Here is a 21,250-nt window from a genome sequence, read left to right on the forward strand (position 1 = left end):
TGTTGACAATACTGTATCTTCAGTCATAGCTAAAGGTGATTTCCTGTCTGTATCTGGGTCAGTGTTCAAGCTTTGTACCATAAACTATTTAAAAATGTTTGTGTAGAGGGTCATAACCTGGCTAAAAGGGAGAAAAAAAAGAAAGAAAAACAAATAAACCTCATGTACTCATTTTTAAATCAAATACAGCATTCTTTCATGCATTTAACGTTTAGCATATGGGTCGTGCTTGAGCAACTTTAATCTCAGAGCAACATAATGTGGATTAAATGTTAAGAACTATGACTTTATACATAGTTGGCAACAGCAACAGATTCCTTTAAATATGATCTGTGGTCTTTAAATATGCTGTGGCCTCATGTTGAGTCCCTTGGGATGCAATGACTTCTGAAAGTTCATTCTGCATTTATATGGTTTACAGTAACACTTACGAATATTCACAGAGCTTTTCTCAGGTTTACACCCCTAAATAAGTATTTGCTTTAAAAGATTTGGACCTTTTTATCTTTTTGGCAATTACCTTTACTAGACATGTACCAGTAATAAAGCAGATAAATAAATATCAACTCGGTTATCAAGGCTGGATTGTACATGTCAATAATAGAACTGCTCAGGTCTTCTCAACAAATACAAGAGTTCAGCTTGTCTTTAATCCTCAATGGACAATTAATGTTTGTGTGCTTTATAATGTATGGATGCAGAACAGGGCAGCAGGTCACAAACATCTCTGCTTTGTTTTGCTTTGTTTTTTGGCTTCATGGCTGCTTCACTCTGTGATGATCATTATTTGCCAAAACTCTGAAGAACTTGATCAACTATAGCAGTTCAGTGTGGGTGTGCTGATTATTATGTGCATGCATCAAGTTTGCTCTGGGGAACCTCTCAAAATAGCTTCAATCTCTATTCAGCATTCAGACAATCACTTAAGTAAACTCTGCATAATTTACACTCAGAGCCACATGGTGCATCACATTATCCTGATCATCTGTATTAGAACATGTTTGTATTCTTACGTAATAGATTCAGTTCTCTGCCAGAATTTGACTTGTCAGATCTGGAAAACAAACAGGAGAACAACTTAAGTTTATGGTGGCTTGAACCCATCAAGAGTCGCACGCAAGTCACTTATGCAAGGCAGCTTAACACTTCAGTGAAATTAAATTAGTTTTTATGTATAATAATTCCATGTGTGCTTTACCTCCTATGACAGGTGACAATCTTTAACCAGAGTACATCAAGAAACAATTTTTCATGAGAACCACATCACTGGCTCCAGATCTCCCAAGTCAGTTCTACCACCTGGATTTCTTTGACATTACTGGTGTAAATTATATATGTACTGGGTTTTTGGTTTGTTTCTTTAACAATGGTTTTAGTAAACTATTACAGAATGTGGTTCTGTGTATCCCAGAATAATTTGGAAGAGCCTGAAACTGAGAATTGGAGTTCTTCAGTCTATAAACTTATAAAGGTGTTGGAGAAAGATAAACGTCCAACTGGTCATAATGGTTTAAAGGTTCAGTGTGGAAAAAAAAATCAAAGGTCAATGACAGAACATACGTCACAATGGTGCGCCAAGCACTGTCCCATTTGGAAGGCGTCTCCGAATCCACCCTACAAACGTGCACTTCGTTTGGCCTGTAGCGAAGGCTACTGGTGGTGCATCCTTCGTGGCCTCTTTTCTCGGAGAATTTATTGCGTACAAGACGGCAGAAAATGAGCAACTAAGCTCAGAAGAGTACACTTTTCAGCCACATGATAATTTGTAAGTGTAACAGTAATGCTTCATCTTATGACAGCTTTAATAAAGTTTAGGCCAAGCTCACACAATAATTTCTATCACATGCTAACAATCTCCTGCTTATCATATTCATATGTTTGGTCTTGGCCCCAACTGGAACATTTTTGGAAGAGTCTTCTACATAAGTCAACTCTGCAGTCATGTTATCCCACCCCTCCTCATACTAACCTCTAATACAATAAGGAAGGCTTTAAGGTACAGTAAAATAGCAATAGCTCTTTATAAAGTTTTCAACCTAAAAGAAATTAAACTAGCAGGCGCTCCAACCAATACTGCCATATGGGTTTTTCTGGATACTTTGAAAACTACCCATATGATCACTAAAAGGGGATTTTAAATGGTTTAAAGATATTAATTTTATACCAATAGTGTCAGTAGTGAACAACCAAACTTCCTCTTGAGTTGGTCCCATAGTTTCAGCTCTGAAAACACAGGATTTGTTGTAAAAGACTGCAAAGGGGAGCTGGGGTTGGGAACACAGGGTGGAGCACTGCAAGTATGGAGCTCATCATTTCCAGGTGTACCCAGGCAACCTGGGAGTTGCACATGTTTTAAATTGTTTCCTAATGTAGAGACTGGAACGGATTTCTATTGAGTACTGAATCTCTTTCCCAGCAGATATCGCACAGCAGGAAAAGAGCTGGTGGAAATGATAACATTAATGCTCAGTTTATTTTATAAATCACAACAATGAACCAGCATGGACAACAAGAGCACCCTCTAAGTGTAACCTAGCCATTATTAATAAACTGAGCATTCCCAACTAAGATGGGACAACTGCTGTAAAAAAAGCCATGCTGTCTTGTAAAACTATGAGAGCTTTTAAAATATTTTTAACTTCATCTTAATATTAATTTCAGACTAAGGAAATACTGTTAAACTTGTCAAAAGGCTGAGCAGTGCTGTCTTGTCCATGACAAGTCTTTTTCCATGAAAACCTGTTTTAGGCAAAAAATATTTTAATGTGTTAATAGATGGACACTTTGATTGATGCAGTTCAGTGAGGCAAATATTTAAAGATTGCAAGATGGAGCCATTTTGTTTTCTTTTCTTCATTAAAGAAGTGTTTTATATTTTTAACAGACTGGTGAAATGAGGTGTGCATAAACATGTATTTATTCTACTTATTTATGGGACAAACTGGGTAGATTAATAAACATCAGTACAAAAAAAAAGGCATGACCTAAACCTAAACCTAAACATGTACTATAATCCAGCATGTTGAAACACATGCTAATTTCCATCCCTAGTTCCAAGGCAAGTAAGATGAACAAAACCAAACAGAGAAAGAGATAAAACAATAAAATATAAATAAACACAATATGCACGTAAAGACAAAACTTCTTTTAAAAAGCACTTTCTTTTTATTCAAGCTGGTTTTTAGTTGAATGAGGGTTTTGTGAATGTGTATTCATGTGTTCATGTGCCTTTATTGTCTTTGTCTTTTTTTATATATATATATTGTATAGCACATTATGGTTTTTATCTGTGAAATGTAAATAAAATTTATATGAATGAAATTTTCTTCCTAAATCTCCAAAGCCTGTTCAGATGCATTTGGTCTAAATCAGGGGTTTCAGACTGATGGCCTGCATGGGGACTAAAACTAGCCCATCAGAGGGACTAATCTGGCCCACAGGATGAATTTGGTAAATGTGAAAATTACATTTGGTGCAATTTTATATAACAGCAGTTTCTAATTTGTCCATGTGAGGTTGCTTTTTTATGCTTAGATACATTTACAAAGCAGGGAGATAACTTATGTATTTTATATATTACTTAAGAGATCTGACTTAAGTTTGTATGATGAGGTGAGTCAGTTCAGGGGGTTAGGGTTACTACAGAGATGTAGAAACATACAGAAATGCTATGCTATTATTTTACTAGATTGGCTCACCCGAGTTAAAATTAAACTGCTATGGGACCCCTGAACTTAAATGACTTTCCTGGTCCAAATGGTACCACAAGATCCCCTCACATGGAGGCCTGGGTACCACTGTCAGGCCTCTGTTTAAAAATTTATTTTAAAAAGGAGCAAGCACACAGATAACTGTATAAATAAAACAAGCTCTGCTTTCCAAAGTTATGAAAATTAAGAATATTATATTTAAAGTAAACGTTGTAGTTTTATGTTACCTTGCCTGGTGCTTGTTGCAATTTTGCGACTTTGGCACCGAAAAATTTAACACTAAGTTTGTTTCGTAATTTAGTCCCTTTTCCACTTAAAAACCATAAGAGGTCGTTCCTTGAAGTGGGCGTGGACTTGATGTGAGTGTAATTTGATATGCGTTAGCTTGAAGAAGGCCAACTACAACCTGGTATGAGGCGGGCTTTAGGACCAGGCGGAGCAGCCCAGATGTGGACATCCCTGACAGTGTAATGGCTGGTTTTACCTGAGACGAACCGTGTTAACCATTTAAGCTAACCAACAACACGTCGTCATACTGTTGTACACATGCTGTAGTGTCGGTAACTATACTGTGAGACGCTCAGCAGGCTTAGGAAGCTCAACTGCTGATGGAGCACATCCGACTGCCAAAGGTAACCGAGGATCCGACTGCAGTGATTAGCTACGTTTCCGCACTGAGCCTCCAGTTTCACTTGAACAGAAACCCGTCCTGCCCACTAACAATAAAATACTTTAAAGTAAAGTTATGAGGCGAATAAAGATGATATTTCCTTAAGTTAAAAGGCATGTGCTAGCTGGCCACGTTGGCAGTGCAGTTATCATACAGGGTGTGTTTTACTGTCAGAGCGGTTAACACACGCACAGCTGTGGATGATGTGTTGTAGATGATGAAGCCAGTTGATGCCCTTTTTCTTTTGTTTCTTCTAATCATTCCAGGTGGAGAATGTCAGGTTGCTTGACAAAGTCTCTCCCAGAAGGAGCAGAGTGGGCACTCTGTACCTGACAGCCACACACAGCATCTTTGTGGAGAATGAAGGAGGGGAGCGCAATGAGACATGGGTAAGCATCAGCTCATTCACCTACCAGAGGTCAAGTCTGTTTTTTTTAACAAGTACTGGATCCATGCTTTACAAAGAAGAGCGTACTTCAGGAGTTATTTGTACCTTTCCTTAGGTGCTTCACAGTTTGGTGTGCAGCGTGGAGAAACAGGCTGCCACCGCCTCAGGATGTCCTCTGCTCATTCACTGTAAGAACTTCCAGGTTCTTCATTTCAGCATTCCTCGAGAGTCGGAATGCCACGATGTCTACCTGTCTTTGCAGCGGCTCTCCCAGCCAGGTGAGCTCTGGCACCAAAGGCCTGATGTGGTGACGCTGATGCAAAACAGATTTACAGTTTTCAGTGATAAACATTTACATTGGTTGGCAACAATTCTCAACATTTGTTATGGCTTCTAAGCTTTTGTTGATCAAACTTCATCCGATGTGTCTTGCAGAGAGCTACAAGGAGCTGTACTGTTTCTCCTATAAGCCTAACGTGAATGAGGAGGAGAGACGACGGGAATGGACCTTCTTGAGCGTTAAAGCTGATTACAGCAGAATGGGACTTCCAAGCTCTCTGTGGAAACTCTCCCCCGTCAACCATGACTACAAGGTTGGTGAGCTGACTGCAGTAGAGCCATTTTTATCCTGATATGATTGTGGAGGATTGCTCAGAGTCTTTTTGTGCCACTTTGAAAGGTGAGCGACACTTACCCTGCCGACCTGTTTGTACCCGAGTCTGCCTCACCTCCAGTCATACTGGGCAGCTCCAAGTTCAGAAGCAGAGGCAGATTTCCTGCCCTTTCATACTACTGCAAAGAAAATCACGTAAGTTGGCTGCACTTGTTTGCTGTTTTTGATATTCTGTGTGTTTCTCACTGTATGTCAACTCAAATCCATTCAAGAAACCTGAGACCTCTGTGGTGTCTCTGTCAGCACTGGAGATTATAACAACAATCACACAGTTAGTCTCTGACTCCTTCCCAGCAAAGAAATAACATGAAGGTCTTTTTCTATTTCCAAATTACAAATAATGCTGATAAGGGATTATATAGGGATATATAAATATTTTTTATTGCTTTCATTGGCCCATTTCTTTAGCAGAGATTATTTATGAGACTCCTTGGATAGCAGCGACATCCGTCCTCACGTAGGCAAAAGTTTCTGTTTCACAAAAAACACAAACTTTATAAAAACAGTCCACTTTATTTAAATAGCACATCATAAAAACACACAGTTGCCAATGTGCTGTACATATAGAAGTTATTAGCTGAACACATAGACATAAAAACGTCCCACACAACCAGAAATCCTGCATTACAAAAGACATTAAAAGACTTGAAAGACAAAACAAAATACACTAATATGTCTGAAATGTACTAAAGAAATCTAAAAACTAAAATACACTAAAAGAATTGCAGTTACACTATATTGCCAAAAGTTTTCACTCAGCCATCCAAATCATTTAAAACATCTGTTCCAATCACATCAACGCAGACTTCTTCTACAAATGTGTGCTACGGTGATAGGATGCCACCTGTACAATTAGTCCAGTCATGAAATTCCCTCAATACTAAATATTCCAGTCAACGGGAATATTAGCATGGAATGAACCTTTAGTGGTATTACAACAAAGTGGAACGATAACACCAGCAGTTCAGCCATAATGTGGTACACCACAGATGCTGAGGCGCATAGTACGCAGAGGGCACAAACTTTCTGCAGAGTCAATCGATACAGGCCTCCAAACTTCATGTGGCCTTCAGATTAGCTCAATAACCGCGTGAAGAGAGCTTCGTGGACCGGGTTTCCATGGCCGAGTTACTACATCCAAGCCATACACCAGGTGCAATGCAAAGTGTTGATGCAGTGGTGTAAAGCACGCCGTCGCTGGTTCTCTGAAGTGGTGAATCACTTCTATTAGAGACAGCCTTGTAGATGCACAGCGTTCAGTCCACAGGTTCTAGCTCTTAAAAGAAGTGAAGTTTGGTACAGCTTCCCAGCTGATATTAGAAACTGGGCCACATTCAAAATATTTTTAAACAAAACTCAAATGTTGGAGAGAGGAACCAGACGTGTAACCACCAATGACTATTCTTTTACTTATGTCTCAAGTCTTGGATTGTGTGGATGATTTTTGTTTCTAATTCTCAGTCATTATTGTTGTAAACTGCTTTTATAATTCCTTGACCTGCCAGGGACTACAAAATATTCTGGAATATTTACATTTTTATGTCCATTAATACACATTGTCCCCTTTAAATAAATACATTAAACGTCGGCAGCTCAATAATGGTAAATGGACTTGTACTGGAGCGCTTTTCCAGTCAGCTTGACCACTCAAAGTGCTTTACACTACCTGTCACATTCACATATTCACACATTCATACCTTGATAGGCACATGGGGAGACAACCTAGGACACTTCGACATGTAGTCAGGAAAAGCCAGGAATCGATCCACGACCTTCCGGTTGGAAGATGTCTGCTCTTCGTCCTGAGCTGCTGCCGCCCCAACCACAGACAGCCTCAATAATGAACGCACGCCGGGTCATTCTGGCATGGATGCAGCTCTGGTAGAGAACGCTGCATTTAGTGCAGCCATGTTACAAACAGGCCGTGTTCTAGTTGCAGCTCCAGATGAATGCTGCCTCTGCATCTTGTCAAGGATGTCTGCTGTTGTTTGTTTGTTTTTTTATATATTTACATTATGTTAGTTTGTCTGTCAGTAACAAAACTGTAAGAAAAATAAAAAAAAAAGGAACAAGTGATTACATTTTGGTGGTGATCCGGATCTTCATCTGGATCCAGGAATTTTTTAAGGATTCTTACTATTGATATATTTACAGCTTCTAACTCATCAGATAATGGCCAGAATTACTGCAAAAAAAAAAAGAGGAAATATTGGTAGATGTTATAATGTGACATTGTTTGACCCGGATCATGATGATATTCTGGATCGAGTTTGTGGAATAAGGGCTGGGCTGTTGGGTTTTTGTTTGAGTGACCCAGTGGCTTGGTGGAGGTCTTTATTCTCTGAGTGCTTCTAGTTTTATGAAGATTCTGACAATTTTCAAGCCTTACATTTAGAGGATGACTGCTAGATGACCCATTTCATACATCACACAATTAACCAGTCACTGCATCTTGTTTTCTAGTCCACCCCCCTTACCAGTTAACTGTAATGGGATTTATTAGTACTCGTATCAGTATTTGAAATATAAGTTGTACTTTAGCAAAGACATATAAGTTTGGTTTTGTTTTTTTAATCCAATCAAAACATAAATAAAAATTGTTGTATATATCTTAGCTACAATTCTTCATATTAGGAAAAGCCATATAGCTAAAGCAAGAAGAAACCTCAGCATCTATAAAGCATCTCAAGCCTTAATTTGACAGTTGGGAGAGCTTTATGTGTGCGAGGTCAGCTTCCCAGGGTTGAGGGTCCTGCTTGTCGAGCTCTGCTCCGGTTCTTAAGCCTGAGAGGGGATTCAAAACTTTTCTGGCTTCCTCCCTTGTGGCTGCTAACTAGAGATATAAAAAACTGTGTGGTTGATTTATTCAAATCAGAAGGCAAAGCCAATTTATTTGTATAGCACATTTCATGTACAAGACAATTCAAAGTGCTTTACATAAAACATTACAGCAGCATGCAGAAAGCAACACAAATCATTTAAAAACAAAGATTAAAATAAATAAAATGAATTAAATAAAAACAGAAAGAAAAAACTAAAATAAAATAGATACAATGCAAGAAATAAAGTTCCAGTGTGGGGAAAGACAGTATTAAAACACAATCAAGTTTAAAGATCCCAACGTAAAAGAACCAGATGCAGATCTGGACTCTAAACAAAAACTATTGAAATGCAGCAGAGAACAGGTGGGTCTTTAACCTGGATTTAAATAAACAGCGTTTCAGCTGATCTGAGGCTTTCTGGGAGTTTGTTCCAGACATGTGAAGCATAGAAGCTGAATGCAGCTTCTCCATGTCTGGTTCTGACTCTGGGAACTGATAAGAAACTGGATCCAGATGACCTGAGGGTTCTGGTAGGTTCATACTGGGTCAAGAGGTCACTGATGTATGCTGGTCCAAACCATCCAGAGCTTTATAGACCAGCAGGAGAACTTTACAGTCTATCGTCTGACAGACCGGCAGCCAGTGTAAAGACCTCAGAAAGTAAAGAAAAAAGACAAAAGTCACTCCATCGCTCACATACTGGATTTGTTTTGGTTCTGGCTGTAAAAGTTCACTGTAAGTGGGCTGATGATCAAATAAACCTGTGTGAAGCATGAGTGCCTCTTGCCTCCCTCCAGGCTGCCATCTGCCGCAGCAGCCAGCCGCTGTCCGGTTTCAGTGCTCGCTGCCTGGAGGATGAGCAGATGCTTGAGGCCATCTTGAGGTCCAATCCTCGCAGCGACTTCATGTATGTGGTGGACACCAGGCCTAAGGTGAGCCCTTTGTGTCTTAAGAAACAACTTGGAAAAATATATGCCTTACAGTCCAGGGCTGTACTGTATGTTCAGGTGGGTGCTGCGTTTTACCAGCTGCATGTCCTGTGAAGTCTGTCTGTAAAATCACATGTGAAATTTACCGAGTTAAATGTCTTTTTTTAGTTGAATGCGATCGCAAACCGGGCTGCAGGAAAAGGCTATGAAAAGGAAGACAACTACTCCAACATAAAATTCCAGTTTATGGGCATCGAGAACATCCATGTGATGAGAAACAGCCAACAAAAGATGCTAGAGGGTAATTAATTATCTTTCTCAGATGATTTATTTAGCTGATTTCAAACAGTTTTGCCTCAGCTTTGCATTCATTACTGTCAGAAATTCTTCACCACACGAGTGTTTGTGGAACAAAGTGTGTATTATCTAACCCTGACAACTCTGCTAGATCACTGGTGCCCCCGAGCACTATCACAACCATTTCTCAGGAATGGTAGTGTGTTACTCTGTGGGGGTAAATTGTGATAGACAGCTTACCCTTCAGGTAATCTATGGAAAGTTTTTCCCAGCATTCATATCCTATCCAGAAGGTTTACAATCCAGCAGTAAAATGTATTGTTTATTCAGAGACTCTATGGCAAATCCACAATGAGTCTTCCATGATAACACCATTATTTATCACACCTTCATAATGAAAAAAAGATCCCTATCACTACTATGTTGCTAAGAGACCTGCATTTTGACCCAGAAATTATGATGAAACCACTTCTCAACGTTAGAGTCCAATCAGCAGCAGCCAAAGATGAACAAGTCACAAGAAACTTCTATATTCTATTCTATTCTATTCTATTCTATTCTACTCTGCAGTCATTTAGCAGACGCTTTTATCCAAAGCGACTTACATTTGAGAGTAAGAACAACACAAGCAAGGATTCAAACAAGATGGGACGTCATAATTAAGTCAGACTGCTGTGAGTCCAGTTGGACTCAGGTACTGTCATATACTGCTAGAGGCAGTGCATATATATATATTTTTTCTAGTCATTTTATTTAAATACAAGATCACAATTTTATCGAACAATATATCAACTTGGGCTTAAGTGCACGCAGCTTATTCAGTACTTAGTTGAGCCAAAGAGCTGGACAAATCTTTATAACTCATTCTGAGTGGAAAAGTTAAAGGTCCCCATATTATGCAAAATTCACTTTCTAAAGGTTTTACTAACAGTCATATGTGTCCTCATAGTCTGTGTATGAGGCCCAAGAATTAGAAAATTCTGCCTCCTCTCTCGCTTGCTCCACTTTTTAGCGAATGTGTGCGGAAACGGGTGAAACTGAGCTCTTTCACCTTGTGACATCACATTTTTCCCCCCGGCAGTGGATACTGTCATTGACTCATGCCCCCCGGCTAGCTGAGCTTACCCTTTACAATCACCGAGTGGGCGTCAGCGAAAGCCGGATCATTTCCCATTGAGGAGTGAGGAAAGGCACCACTCATCAACATTTAAAGGTCCAGACACAGAAACAGCCCGTTCTCAGTACAGCTCTAGAGCCACTTTTGGAAAGGCTGAGATTAAGGACCACGGCTGAATTTGGGATGATACTCCTGACACCCATATAAAATTGTTGAAAAAGTGTATAATATGGGACCTTTAAGCTAAGTGCGGAAATGCTCCTTAAACAACTGAGTCTTTATTTTGCTTTTAAAAGTGGAAAAGGATTCTGCGTTTCGGACGGAGTTTGGTAGATCGTTCCACCACCAGGGGACAACAGAGGAGAAGAGTCTAGCTACTGATTTTGCGCCACGTTGTGGTGGGAGCACTAGGCGTCTTTTACTGGCAGACTGTAACTGTTGAGAGGGAGTGTATGTATGTCTGTATGAAAAGAACCAAAATAATGGTCCTCTATGGCTGGAACAAAGCCAAGAAAAGATTTTTTTGACGCAAAGTGGCACCAAAAATTAGCATCAAAAAGGGTTTTGTAAGGATAGTAGGTAAATATTAGCAGATATTAAATGTAAATGGCAAAAACAGCTGGAGGGAAAAGTGTAAATATGTAAATAGTTTCTGTTCTGTGTTTGTTTAAATGCCAATATTTTTTTCTTCAGAAAGCCAAGACATGCAGAGGAGAAAAGGCTTGGTCACTGTTGATCTGTGACCAAGCCGGACCATAAACGGAAAAAAAAAAAAGGCTTGGAGTTTTAAGAGTTAAATCTGCAGCTTCGTCATGTTACCAGAGCAGAACAGGACCCTTTTGCTCCCCCTGTGGTTTTTCATGCAGACTGAGCTGCGTTGCAATCAAGGCCTCAAATGAGCCCACTGGAGAATTTCTGGGTATCGTGCAGGGGTGCTCCTAGGAAGACTTTGAATCCATCTGGATTTTATTTCAGAGCTATTTTGGTTTCCTGGAGCGGACGATCCCGGACATTATCCCCCAAAGAGAGACAGAGGGCGTGAGAATGATGTGATTTCAAGTCTGAAAAGTTATAGCTGTTCTTAGTTGTGATAACTCTTTGCCCCCTGGCAGCACAAGGGAAGTCTTTAAATGCTAAGAGACAGCACCAGCCTTTCGTGGTCTGCTGGCCTCTTTCTACCCGACTGCACACTTCAACAAGATTTAGAGGACCCCCTCCCCTGCTTGGCAGCTTCTAACAGGCATTTCTTCTAAGTGGAGGTCCGCTCACCTAAGTGTTATAAAACCAAATCCTGAATGAACTGGTTCACCTGTTCCTCTGCTTGCAGAGTCATGCTGCAGGAGCTGTCGCCTCCATCAGTGTCTTCACATGAGAGCTGATGTTTTCGCTTTTTTTACAATGAACTATGAGTGTTTGAGTGATAAATGAACTAATAAAATGGGCTCATGTTACTCCTCTCCTGAGTTGACTTGCAAATATTTATACTGAAGCCTGAAGATGAAAAGATATCATTTTTATTTGTTGCTAAATGAAAAGTACAGTAAAGCCAGTGTCACAATGAGCAATATTTACCTAGAAAACTAAATTTATAGTAAATCAGCTGTTTTTCGGTGTCTTTATTTTTAAAAGACAGAAACCACCTTTGTAATCTTGCACTGTTTTTTTTTTTTTTTTTTGCCTACTTTAGGCCGTTTTGTTCTTTTTAATCAGTGTATTAAGTGTAATTGGAGAAGAAACACCTTTTAAAATTGGGGTTAGCTGTTAAGAATCTTGATGAAGAATGACTGATTTATAACATGAATGATCAGTTTTGGCTTCTAGTAAAAAAGACATGGCTAGTAGAGTAGTTACTGGGATGAATCGTGTATTTACACCATGTTCCACATTGTTCCACATGAAGTTCATTAAGCATTTGAACTTTAATTTTCTCAGTTTTGATTTTGCTCTTTTAGTTTCTCCTGTTTTAAATCAATGATAACAATCTCAGACAGGTATGATCATTAGTTTCCAGTTGAGCTTAATTAAAGGAAACTGTATGAGGAGGTTGGTCCACATTTTCAGTGCAGTCTGGAGAAAAATTATCTTAATGCAAATGAAATGTGTGAAGCAGTGCGATGCCTTGAGAATAGAATAAAAACACTGAACTTTTAAGGAAAACTGAAGGTCATGGGCCGGTAAAGGAAAATGTTGTCAGGCAAATGCATTATGTTCAGCAAGCAGCTGTTAAAAAGCCACTGATGAGCAGCAGCAGGTGTTTGCAGCAGAGTCAGAAATACATGAAGACTCATTTTGAACAGTTTTATTTACTAATGAATGCCGGGCTGCACTGAATGGTCCACATGAATAGAGGTTTTGATGGTTGAGTGGCCACCATGTCCCAACACGGCTACAAAGTCAACAAGGTGGTCCAGTGATGTTTTGGGCTGGAATAAAGGGGAGCGCGGTGTTTGGACCCTTTATGGTAGCCTCTGCTGTTTAGTTTCTGACCGTTTCCTGCCATGGAATAAAAGGAAGAAGCTTTCCTTCTGCAGTAAAGACATCGCTCCATCCCATGATGCAGAAATACATTTAATCTTTGGCTGCTGTGGGTTTAAAGGGAGAAAAACTAATGGAATGACCGCCATCATCATTGACCTCAACCCTACTGAGAAATTGTGGAGCATCCTTAAAAAGAAGACATATGAAGGTGGGGGTGCAGTAGACCTCCAAACAGCCAACGAGGCAATCTGGTCTCTTCTAATGAGCAGAAACTGCAGATTCACATTTTTAATCTTTAAACCATTTGACAGTCATATAGAAACGAAGCTATCATCTAGTCAGTGTCTAAACTATTTTAGGGATTTCATTATGGGTTAAAATATATTTTTTGAATATCAGGCATCAACATTGTCGTATCATGATCTGCTTCCACTTCTGTACTCAAGAACTACAACTGTAGGATAAAATGCATGATCATACATCAAGCTAAAATAAACCTGATTTTCTACATACTGATGCCATCAGGGCTGTGAGAGTGAATGCAATGTTTCATAAAATCCAGCGTTCAGGTATGCTCCGTGTTTCCTGCCACTGAGACAGCTGTGTTGTGGTTTCAGTGTGTGAACTGCGTTCTCCCTCCATGTCCGACTTCCTGGAGGGTCTGGAGAGCTCAGGCTGGCTGAAGCACATCAAAGCTGTGTTGGATGCAGGCATCTTCATCGCCAAGGTCAGTCTGGAGGATAATCCTCACTGTCTGCCTCAACACCACACTCAATATTGCTCCAGATGTTTGTGAGTCGCGGGATGTAGCTATTGTTTGTTTATGTGGGAAAATATCTGAGCAGCAGCTCTGCAGTCTAGTCTTACTCTGGATGTTGATGCAAATGGCAGCTTTGTAATGAAAACAAAATAGATTATCATTTTTTTTCAAAGATTAAATATATAAAGACATAAATTCACCAAACAAGCATGTTGAGCTGAGTTCAGAGTTCACGCCCGCGAGCCGACGTCAGTTTCAGACAGCGTTTGGCAGCAAGAAGAAATATTCATAAATCCTTTCTTCAAAAGCGCGTGCAATTTCTATAGTTGTATTTCTCTTCATTCTTCTTCTTCTTTTGCTTCCTTCCTGATCCTCCTCTTCTTCTCTGGCTCGTTTCTTTCGCTGGTTGCATGTCAGCTATCCTGCTCAGCACTCCCCCCGCGATTTTCAGTGGTAATGCTTCTGCATCAAGCGATGGATAGCTAAGCTCCCTGAAAACAGACCAAATTACATGCATAAGTGACGCAGAAGACGGGCGAAACTGTCCGTCCGTCTGCGTATCCATCTTCTGTGTCGAGGGTAAATGGGCCTTTAAACGTTTAAAAAGTTAAAATAGCTGTAACATGTCGTAGACCCTCAATCACAGCTGGAGCTTGTAGTTACAGTACTTAAAATGGCACTTTGATTTTAGGTCTGTGTAGTTTTTGCCAGGGATATTTTATTTTCAATTTCTTTTTCTACTGTTTTGAATTGAATTGCAGTTAAAAGCATTTTTTCCAGACATTGCTGGAGCTTGAGTTTACAATATTAATGTCTGTGTCTAATATTTGATTCAGTCGTCCACTTATTTCCATTTAAATAAAAAAATGTTGCTTTTTGGGGCAAATGTTGTTACGCAATTTAAAATGTTATTAATCAAGATTAATTACTTACAAAGCCTCTAATTAATTAGATTATTTTTTTAACATGGAGTCGCACCTGTAGTTGTATCTGTTTGAGTGTTTTGTGTTTGATGTGTGTGTGTGTGTGTGTGTGAAGGCTGTTGCAGATGAAGGCGTCAGCGTCCTGGTGCACTGTTCGGACGGTTGGGACCGGACGGCCCAGGCGTGTTCACTGGCCTGTGTGCTGCTGGATCCCTACTACAGGACCATCAGAGGACTCATGGTAACATCTCCTGCTCAGTTTAAGCAACAGCATTAATGCATCCGGCTTTACTCTTAATTTAGTTTGGACCAAACTGCTTCTGTTATTTGCATCTTTAAGTATTTTAAGCAGATTTTAACCCACTTGTAGTTTTGTTGGTCCGTCTGTTTTTTTGTTTTTGTTTTTTTTTTGGTGGAGGGGGGCAGCTGTGTGTGGCAGCTGATTTTTTTCAGGGGTTGTAAAAAAATGCATGTAGAACCTTGACCCCTTTAAGCACAGTCAACATACAGACATTATTTTTCAGAAGTTATTGACAATATAAGCGATAGTGCTCGGGGTTGCTGGCGATATAGCTGACTTTTAAGAGTTAAGGAAATGTCTTTAAAGTTCAGTCATGTCTGGACCTGTAGATTTAAAGTCATATTCCTTGCATTTAACATATATTTGTTTTTTCCCTCTGAATTTAGGTCCTGATTGAGAAAGATTGGATCTCATTTGGACACAAGTTCTCTCACAGGTTTGACTGAATCATCAGTTTCACTGCATCTCTGATTTGGATGCAGATTCTTCATCTGATTGCATCCACTTCTTGCCCAGATGCAACCACTTGGTCGGAGATCCTAAAGAGGTGTCCCCCATCATCGATCAGTTCCTGGAGTGTGTGTGGCAGCTGATGGAGCAGCTCCCCTGTGCCTTCGAATACAATGAGAGGCTCCTCATCACCATTCACAGCCACATCTACTCCTGCCAGTACGGCAACTTCATTGGCAACAGCCAGCAGGAGAGGATAGCACTGGGGTGAGATTTACAACCTGCTGCCACCTTTAGCTTCTTTTTCCTTTTCACACACAGACATCTGTTCTGAGAGAAGATGGACAGCTACAGGAAAGTTGAATATCCCTGGGCTTCACTTTTTTACCGCCTTTCCTCTGTCATTTGACATTCTTACAGAATGCATGAGAAGACTCACTCGTTGTGGAGTTATCTGTGGTCGAACTGTGCAGACTACATCAACCCTCTGTACAGACCACACCACAGCCAGACTCAAGGGCTCCTCCGACCGTCTACTGCCCCCTACTGCTTCAAGTAGGTTTTTACCTATTGTTCAAGCAGCATGGTAAAAAATCAGTTTAATGAGTCACTAGCTGACCTCATAACCCATTTAGGTTGTGTTTGGGCTTGCGTGGGGTTATTTTAACTGATTCTTTTATTTATGTTTTTTTCCTTTCTTTCTTTCCTCTTTGTACAGATTTTGGAGGGGGCTATACAACCGTTTTGACCGCGGGATGCATCCTCGTCAGTCTGTGGAGGATTACCTGAGGACCATCCGAGAGGAGACGGAGCAGCTGGAGGAGCAGCTGACTTCACACAAACAAGTATGACAGGAATTCACACCGATACTGCAAGATGTTTCTCACGAGAAAAGAAAAGAAAATCCAGAGCTGATTTCTGTTTGTGTCTCACATTATCAATAGAAAATTACTCAGCTAGAGCAGGAGCAGGGGTGGAGTGTAGCCTTGGAAATTAACAACTTTGACAAGAGTCCAACAGTGTGGGCTCTCGGCGAGGACCTCGCTCTGGCCAACACGCCTCAGGACTACACCGGTGGCTTCGTCACCAGCAGCTCCCAGACACCCAAAGCACCAGAGAGCGGACTCTTCCTGCAGCAGGACTCGAAGCACACAGCCGACTCCGGCCTCTCCAACGGCAGCGACCAGGAGTCTGGGATCGCAGACCTGAACTGTCGTTCACCTCTCAGTGAGGACAGCACCAGGGATCCAGACTCAGATGAGGCAGCTTACTCTGCTGCCTGAGCGGATGTAGCATTTACTGGAAGCTGCAGCGCAGTCCAACCCTCCGTCTAACAACACTGAACAAACACTACTTTCACATCACTGGTAACCTGATTATTGGCTGGTTGTGTAACTGACTTGGACTTGTTTGCATGTAGTTTGTGGACTCTTCTTGTTGCTGCAACCACACAGCTGATCTCATTTTACTTCTTAGATCAGTAAGTGAATTCAGCTTCAAAAGAAATCACAAAGCTGAATATTTTCAGAAGAGTAAAGAGCAACTTTGACTTTTAATAAGCCATATAAGTGTGTGTCTGCATAGAAATGTGCTTTTTCATACTGTTTATTTATTCATTTGACTTCATGGAGCAGTGGTTATTTAGCTGTAGTTAAAGCAACACGGGGGGCTTAACTCTTGTGGAAGACACTGTTAGCTAAGGGGGAAAGAAATATATTTGAATATGATAGTTATTAATGGAAAAGGAGTAACAAAGGGCCAAAAACAGAAAATCTCTCATGCACTCATGGTGTTGTTGAGATTCTAGTGCATTATGGTCTCTGCTGTCAAGTAGTAAGGATTATGATTTGATCCCAAAGTGAAGTGAACTCATCATTTTTGATAAGGTCTCAACAGGACTTAACGGATTTGTTACTCTTAAAAATTACGGGTTAGTTGCAGCAGATTGGATCCATGTGGTCTACAGCAGGATATCGATCACATAATGGCCTTTTTGACCCTGCCCCTTAATCCTGCTTTCTGTCAGGTTGAGTAGGGTGGTCTTTTTCTTTTGATGATTGATGATTAGCAAGCACGTTTAGATGACCCTAGAAAAAACAGATTGTTAGCTCAGATTTTAAATGCATGTAAATAGCTAGTCCAACTAAAATTGTGGTTAAATGCTCAACTAGACTCATTCTGCTCCTGATTTTATTATTGTGGCATTATCTGATGAAAAACATTCAAGTAACTTAAAGATGACATTAGTGCAGAGAATTTGGCAATGCTAAGACATACTAGATTATCTAATAGAGAAAATTAGAAACAGCAGAATGTCTTAAACATATTTGTTTGCATCACATGTTCTACTTCCAGTGCTATAACAGATGACACTACTGGAAGAAACACAAATGAACTTTGATGGCCTTTTGCACAGTGGCGCCCCCTAATGACGGCTAATTCATCATCAGTCTTGCACCCTGGCTCTTCTCTAATCTCTCCAGCCAGTTAACGTCAGACAGATGTTGCCTCCTATCCTGTTTCTTGTGTCACTCTCTCTTCATTAGCTTTGCTTCCTCTGAAAATGATCGCTTACTTTTTCAACTTTGCTGCATCAGCCATGGTGGGTGCTTAAAATGGCCAGTGTGATGATATCCAGTTGCTAGTGTGTGATAAAGTGTCATAAAGCAAAATGCTGCAAAAGTGAGGTTTCTCAGCCTTGGACACTGCTGGGCAAGCGTACATATTTAATGTTGCTGTGCTATCAAAACAAGTCAGAAGCCCGGACCCGCTGGTGGAAATGAAGCTGTTTAACTTGGGCATCCTCACCTCAGTTGAAGTTGCCCTTTACAGTTTAATCCTCAGAATGGACGAGAGCTGTAAAAATACATTGATCTATATCAATACTTTGCTTTATGATCAACAATCCAATAGAATCTAGTCCAAGGTAAAAAATACTACTGATACAATAATCAAATTGTTCACTTTTGCTTCGTTTTATCAGAATTTCATGTTTTAATTGGATGAGAAAAAACACTGAAATCTAAAGGTGTGTAACCATGTTAAAACCATACTCTGCTATCTTGGATATTATAACTAAGTTATAAAATATTTTAGTTTGACTCTCTAAATAGAAGTAAGGTTTATACTATGTCCTGTTTTCATTTCTACAAATTTAAAGTTTTTATTGTTTTTTTTTTTTTTTACATTTTTATGCTCAACATGCAGAATATATCTTTTTTAAAAAAAACATTGTTTTTCATTTAATTTCATTCATGTCTGATTAAGCTCAGGAACAAAATTAGATTCTAATGTTTTAGTTTTTTATGATTTATGTGAATGGAAGAGATTGTTTTAAACCAGCATGCCATATCGTCTCGCTGGACCCTGAATCGAGTATTTGCTAATTGTTATCCATTAAATCGCTTGATCAAATTTTGGTCTAATAACCTCGGATGTTACTGCTAAACAGAATCTGATTTCATGATGATATGAAATCAGATTCTGTAAGCCTTTAAGTCTGACCTGATGTACAATTTTAAGCAACAAAGACATTTTTAGTTGATCAAAAGCTGCATTAAGACAAGGAGACTTTAAACACGACTGCCTGTTGTCTTCCAAGATCAGATCAGCTGTGGAGTAAAAATCTGCACCGCTGAGGCAGCAGACTGTAAACACAGAAACACACTCCATACAGCAGCAGATTCCCTGCTGACTTCATGTATACCTGTGCCATCTTCAATGTGTAGTTAGCATAAAAACTCATTTCAGTTGCATAACCTGTTATTGTGGATGCACACCTGCAAATGAACAAGTAAAGCATGAGATATTTTTGTACTGACCTTTTTCTTTTCACTTTTTAGTAAACTCATTTAAAGCTTGTTTTTGTTTTTGTCTGGACCTTTAGAATATCATTCATAACGAAATAGAGGTTTACAACTTCATTTATTCTGATGGAATCAAAGCCTCGCTTGACAAACTGATAGAAATGTTTGGTTGTGGGAATTGTGTTGCTTCTCTTCACAAATAAAAACACTATTGTCTGTCAGAATATTATAATTGTTTATTTAACTGAAGCATGAACTAAATGTTCCATTTATTCAGATTACAAATACACATGGATTTAGTCGTGTTTAGAAATAAATGTCTGAATGGAAGAAAGGGACATTAAATCTTGAATAAATCAAATATAAATGTGCTGCTTTTGTTTTCGAGCTGGAACCCTCTTGTTGTGATGTGACAGTGCTGACAATTATGCAGCCTAATATAATAAAAACATTACTTGTATTTTATTACAGCTTTTATCAAATACATCTTTTTATAATCAGTTTTATTTTATATGCTGATATAAATCCAGGAATGCATTTCGGGCATACAACACAAAGTTTGGGACAGTATGGCTTTGAACACTTGGTGTTTGATGCTGCCATTCTTGCAGAGGATAAGTGATGGAGCTTTTCAGATGTCATTTTGTTCTGTTCGTACTGCAAACATCCTAAGTTGTGCAGCATTATGGGATCTTCATGTCTCGCTTTAATTTCTAAATTCTCTGTGGTAAACAGGTCAGGACTGCAGGCAGGCCTGTCCAGTACCCGAACCTTCGTTTTTCCTCAGGCACACTTTTGTAATGGGTGAAGAATTTTGTTTTGCATTGTCATTGTAAAATGCACGTACACACCAGCATGCGTCCAGCTCCAGTCCTTGAGGGCCACAGTCCTGCAGGTTTTTGATGTTTTTACCTGAATCATTGTGCAAAACTTCCTAGGTTGTTGGATCCATGTAATTTGAGTGAGGTGTGTTGGAGCAGGGAAACATAGAAAACCTTTAGGACTGTGGCCTTGAGGACTGGTTATGGACACCCCTGCTCTACCAAATAACACATCTTTCTTAAATGATACCAGATCTTCAAGAATATGTCCTACAACAAAAACATACAACTTTTGCTAAATGTTTTAACTTAAGGGCAATACCAAAACAAATGTAGAACAGAATCTGAGTGAATCTTACAGAAACTACAGTTTGCATTATTGTTTACCTTAAATTTAACTTTGAGATAGTTTTTGGCTGGATAAAATCTATGAATGATATGAAATATTTATATGCTGGGACGCGGGCACATACAAGTCTGGCCTAAGTCTTGTGCAGGAAAAGTGCAGCCTTCCAGGAGTTCAGTCAACAATTTTTAATTACATTTCTACATTGGGAAAGCCTAACATGTCGGGTACAGGGATATTTGCACAAATGAGATTAAAAGAAATTTACTTAACTTTGCTGGTAATTAAACACACCGATTAGGTAGCTGCCAGGTTTCTTTTCATGTTACAACATCCACAGAACTGTTTAAAATTAAAGTTGCATTTGGTTAATGTGACAATGTTTCTCTGTAATGAGGATCTAATAAATCTGCTATTATTTTTTAGTGTAACCAAAAAAACATATTTTACGACAAGAGTGTGTAATGAAATGAAATGAAATTAAAAATACTTTATTAATCCTACAGGGAAGTTACAATGTTTTAGTAGGGTTTAGCCTTTTTTTTTTTGGGGAGATAACAAGGGCAAATGTTGGGTATGAACCATAGACTGTATAAGAAAGATGAGTATGACTGTATATAAAAGGTATGAACTCCTGGCTGATATTTAAATATACAAATAACAGATGGTATTACACCAAACACGAACAACTGATTTACCAAACCAATATTCCAGTAAAAGATATCTTCTTTTGTACAGATTGTCCTTGTTATTACATAT

General features: G+C 39.4%; 1 protein-coding gene across 1 annotated transcript; it reads left to right on the plus strand.

Moving 5' to 3' along the window:
• Nucleotides 1-4,154: 4,154 nt before the first annotated feature.
• On the plus strand, nt 4,155-19,334 carry mtmr7a (myotubularin related protein 7a). The gene is made up of 14 exons (XM_041991057.1): nt 4,155-4,342; nt 4,647-4,769; nt 4,884-5,046; nt 5,204-5,361; nt 5,448-5,576; nt 9,061-9,195; nt 9,361-9,493; nt 13,702-13,811; nt 14,883-15,008; nt 15,455-15,504; nt 15,585-15,785; nt 15,939-16,073; nt 16,237-16,363; nt 16,463-19,334. The coding sequence occupies exons 1-14, from the start codon at nt 4,319-4,321 to the stop codon at nt 16,799-16,801; spliced, it is 1,953 nt and encodes a 650-aa protein (XP_041846991.1). The 5' UTR covers nt 4,155-4,318; the 3' UTR covers nt 16,802-19,334.
• The last annotated feature ends 1,916 nt before the right edge of the window (nt 19,335-21,250 follow it).

This window comes from Melanotaenia boesemani, chromosome 7 (assembly GCF_017639745.1).
Source record: "Melanotaenia boesemani isolate fMelBoe1 chromosome 7, fMelBoe1.pri, whole genome shotgun sequence".
Lineage (NCBI taxonomy): Eukaryota > Metazoa > Chordata > Actinopteri > Atheriniformes > Melanotaeniidae > Melanotaenia > Melanotaenia boesemani.

Excerpts from the sequence above, each read along its gene's own strand:
- mtmr7a (XM_041991057.1), top strand. The coding sequence starts at position 4,319 with ATGGAGCACATCCGACTGCCAAAG. Across the intron at positions 5,047-5,203 it reads GCAGCGGCTCTCCCAGCCAG|AGAGCTACAAGGAGCTGTAC; the intron begins GTGAGCTCTGGC and ends TGTGTCTTGCAG. Across the intron at positions 15,009-15,454 it reads GGACCATCAGAGGACTCATG|GTCCTGATTGAGAAAGATTG; the intron begins GTAACATCTCCT and ends CTCTGAATTTAG.